The 3,287-nt window shown below is 41.4% G+C and overlaps 1 protein-coding gene across 1 annotated transcript in view; it reads left to right on the top strand.

Moving 5' to 3' along the window:
• LOC119835446 (leucine-zipper-like transcriptional regulator 1) overlaps positions 1-3,287 on the top strand; it is a 10,833-nt gene that overhangs the window by 2,660 nt on the left and 4,886 nt on the right. Inside the window, exons 2-6 of the mRNA XM_038360268.1 lie at positions 737-933; positions 1,384-1,525; positions 2,140-2,303; positions 2,609-2,784; positions 3,103-3,287. The exon at positions 3,103-3,287 is cut by the window's right edge and continues 1 nt beyond it. Coding sequence (XP_038216196.1) covers positions 737-933; positions 1,384-1,525; positions 2,140-2,303; positions 2,609-2,784; positions 3,103-3,287 — 864 coding nt within the window. The remainder of the gene's footprint in view (positions 1-736; positions 934-1,383; positions 1,526-2,139; positions 2,304-2,608; positions 2,785-3,102) is intronic.

Below are 3,287 nucleotides of genomic sequence, written 5' to 3'. Positions count from 1 at the left end.
TTTGGCTTACTCTCTTTCCATTTCTACCTACTGTAATCCACATCTCTTCCTCGTCATTTTCCCGCGCTCGTTTACTCGATCGTGAACTGACCTCTTCAGTTTCTTTTATCTTCTCCATACCGTTTTGTAATAAACAATTCCCGGAATCCTCAACATTTTGTTCGAATAAAATATTATTATGGTCAATGTTGTCTATAATTATATCTTCCTCCATAATGAATTAGGTTCATTATTGCATTCACCTATTTGCTTATGCACAAACTATTCGACGTGTTTTGATGTTCGTAGATAAGCGCACTCGACAGATACGTTTGTTGCGAACCGTGGCTCTCAGCGAACTGAGCATAATTATTTATTTAACAGTTTACACATACCAGTAGTGCTATTGGTGCTATTGTAATTTATAATACTTTTATGACGATTCAAAAGTACTTCTATAAGAAGTCTAATTGAATAGTTAAATGTTTCAGTTTGAGTTTAGTTTAACAATATAATTCTTTTCCATAAAACAGGTCACTACGACCCCGAGGGAAGGTACCATTTCTAATTCTAAAATGCCAACAATTCCCTATGAAAAACAAAAAAAAAAAACATCACATCTATCTATTGAAATTGTGAATAGAGTAGTCTTCGTTTTAGGGGAAAAAATTAGGGTAGATTCTTTAATTTAAACCGATGCCTCCATTACAAGCTCCTAAGACGTAGGCTAGGTCAATATGGGTGTATCGGTGTACAGAAGTACAATCCAAATGAGCACGGCAGGTGGAGTCGTGTGTGCACGGAGCACCTGCTGCGCAGCGCGGGCCCGGCGCCGGCGCGCCGCTACGGGCACGTGATGGTGCACCACGCGCGCCACCTGTACGTGTTCGGCGGCGCCGCCGACAGCACGCTGCCCTCCGACCTGCACTGCTACGACCTGGACACGCAGATGTGGTGAGTGCTTCTTTTTTATGTCACAGCGAGTAACTGAGCTGGTGGTTCGCCTGACCATAAACTTTCGCAGAGAGCCTTTGCGAATGCGCTACTCGCTTTTGAGTGGTAAGGGATAAGGAAAGGATTGATGACTGGAAATAAGGAATTGAATGGGAAGGGTCAGGAAAAGAAACGGGCCTCCGGCTCCCCCACTCACCGTACGAAACACAATAGCATGCTATTATTTCACGCTGGATGAGAGATACTCGATAGTGCGTGTAACCCGCTTTTATTGGCTTCACTTGTATTTAACCAACGCCTTAGCCCTTAAGACTCAGAAGACGAGTATTCATTCCGTTATAACAGCGTAAATCCATTTTTTTCTATATTTATTTGTATGTAAGTTGGTTTCGGAATTACGTTAAATGTTTATTGATTAGTGGAATCACTTGACAAAATTAATTCTTATAGGTCGGTGGTAAACCCAGCTCCTGACTCACAGATCCCGTCAGGTCGCTTGTTCCATGCGGGTGCGGTGATGGGTGACGCTTTGTACATCTTTGGTGGTACTGTCGACAATAATGTCAGAAGTGGCGACCTCTATCGCTTCCAGGTATGTTACTTATTTTTTTAGCAAATCTATTCATCACATCCATTATCCATTTAGGGAAATTACAACTTTAGTTACAAATGTTTAAATATAATATTATACATATGTAAAATAAATAATAATAAAAATAAAGTTACTGAATCGCCATATTTGACCTCGTTGCCGCGAGCGTACTCGTCCACGGGATCAAAAATAGCGATTTAGTAACTTAATTAAGTATTGATTTAAAAGATCAGAAGTAATTTAATCTCACTGTAAATTTAGAAATAACAAGAATTTATAAGATACTAGCTGCACCCGGCAAACGCTGTTCTGCCTTACTCTTATCGTTTAGTGGTATGAAAAATAGATGTTAGCCGATTCTCAGACCTACCCATTATGCTTACCAAATTTCAGAGGAATCGGTCAAGCCGTTTCGGAGGAGTATAGAGACTAACATTGTGACACGAGAATTTTATATATAAGATATTTTCTAGTGGTAAATGGTAAAACTATCTCATGACGATTCAAAAGTGCCTCTAGAAGAAGCCTGATTGGATAAATATGTGTTTCAGTTAGAGTTTATTATGTTTAAATTATTATATATTATTATATTATTGTTATTGTATTGTGTCCAGCTATCGAACTTCCCGCGGTGCACGCTGCACGACGACTTCGGGCGCATCCTCAAGTCGCAGCAGTTCTGCGACGTGACGCTGCTGGTGGGCGCCGACCAGACCGCCGTGTTCGCGCACCAGGCGATGCTCGCCGCGCGCAGCCAGTACTTGCGGGCTAAGATCAAGTGAGTCTCTCCTCCCCTCCCCCCCCCGTTCCCAATTGAGAAGAAGGTAAACTCCCTAGGGTTATTGTTCGCCATGCACAGCCAGTACTAGCGGGCCAAGATATTTAAAATCTTATGAAATGATTATGTTACAATCGATTGACGTAATTTTACAAATAATAAATGCACACGAACACAGACGTATACATTTTTCTAAATATGTAATTCATAGGCGACCCACCAGCTCCATTGTCGGCTATGACTTAAAAAAGAGCATAAATCTTTAAATATTATCTGATTCTTTAATTAATTAATTTTCTTAACAGGGAAGCACGTGAAGAACTAGCAAAACGTATAGCAGCTGGCGAGGAAGAAGCAGAAGCAGAATTTTCGTACAAATCTCGTCCTCAGCTCACGGTCATATTGCCAGAGGCCACGCCGGAAGCGTTTCGCATGGTGCTCAATTACATCTACACAGATCGGATTGATCCTACTGAAAAGGGTAGATAGCCATGGCCTTAAATTAACTTTCTTAACTAAAACTTTTAGTTAACAATTTTATTCACTTACTTATTACTTAAAGTTGAAGAAAACTTTACTGATCTTGGATTTTTGACACAATATATAAAAGTAAATAAAAAGCGTCTTCTTTGATAATTAAATTTAACTCCGACTGTGAGTTTTTACCCGCTACCTATCTTTGACCAATAACACTATATCTAATGCCTAAAACCAAGCTATCAAGTATGTATTGCTATTTTTTACAAACATAATTTGCATAAATGATCTCAAATGTACTGAATAAAAATACTCATTCCAGACGAGGACCCCGCGTCCCCAGCGACGATCCTGCTGGTGATGGAGGTGCTACGGCTCGCGCTGCGGCTGAGCATCCCGCGGCTACGCGGCCTGTGCGCGCGCTACCTGCGCGCCAACCTGTGCTACGGGAACGTGCTGCCCGCGCTACACGCCGCGCACCAGGCGGGCTTGCATTGTATCAAGGAG

The sequence above is a fragment of the Zerene cesonia genome, chromosome 2, assembly GCF_012273895.1.
Source record: "Zerene cesonia ecotype Mississippi chromosome 2, Zerene_cesonia_1.1, whole genome shotgun sequence".
NCBI lineage: Eukaryota > Metazoa > Arthropoda > Insecta > Lepidoptera > Pieridae > Zerene > Zerene cesonia.
Note: the sequence above shows the minus strand (reverse complement) of the source record. Positions and strands in the feature narration are given on the sequence as shown.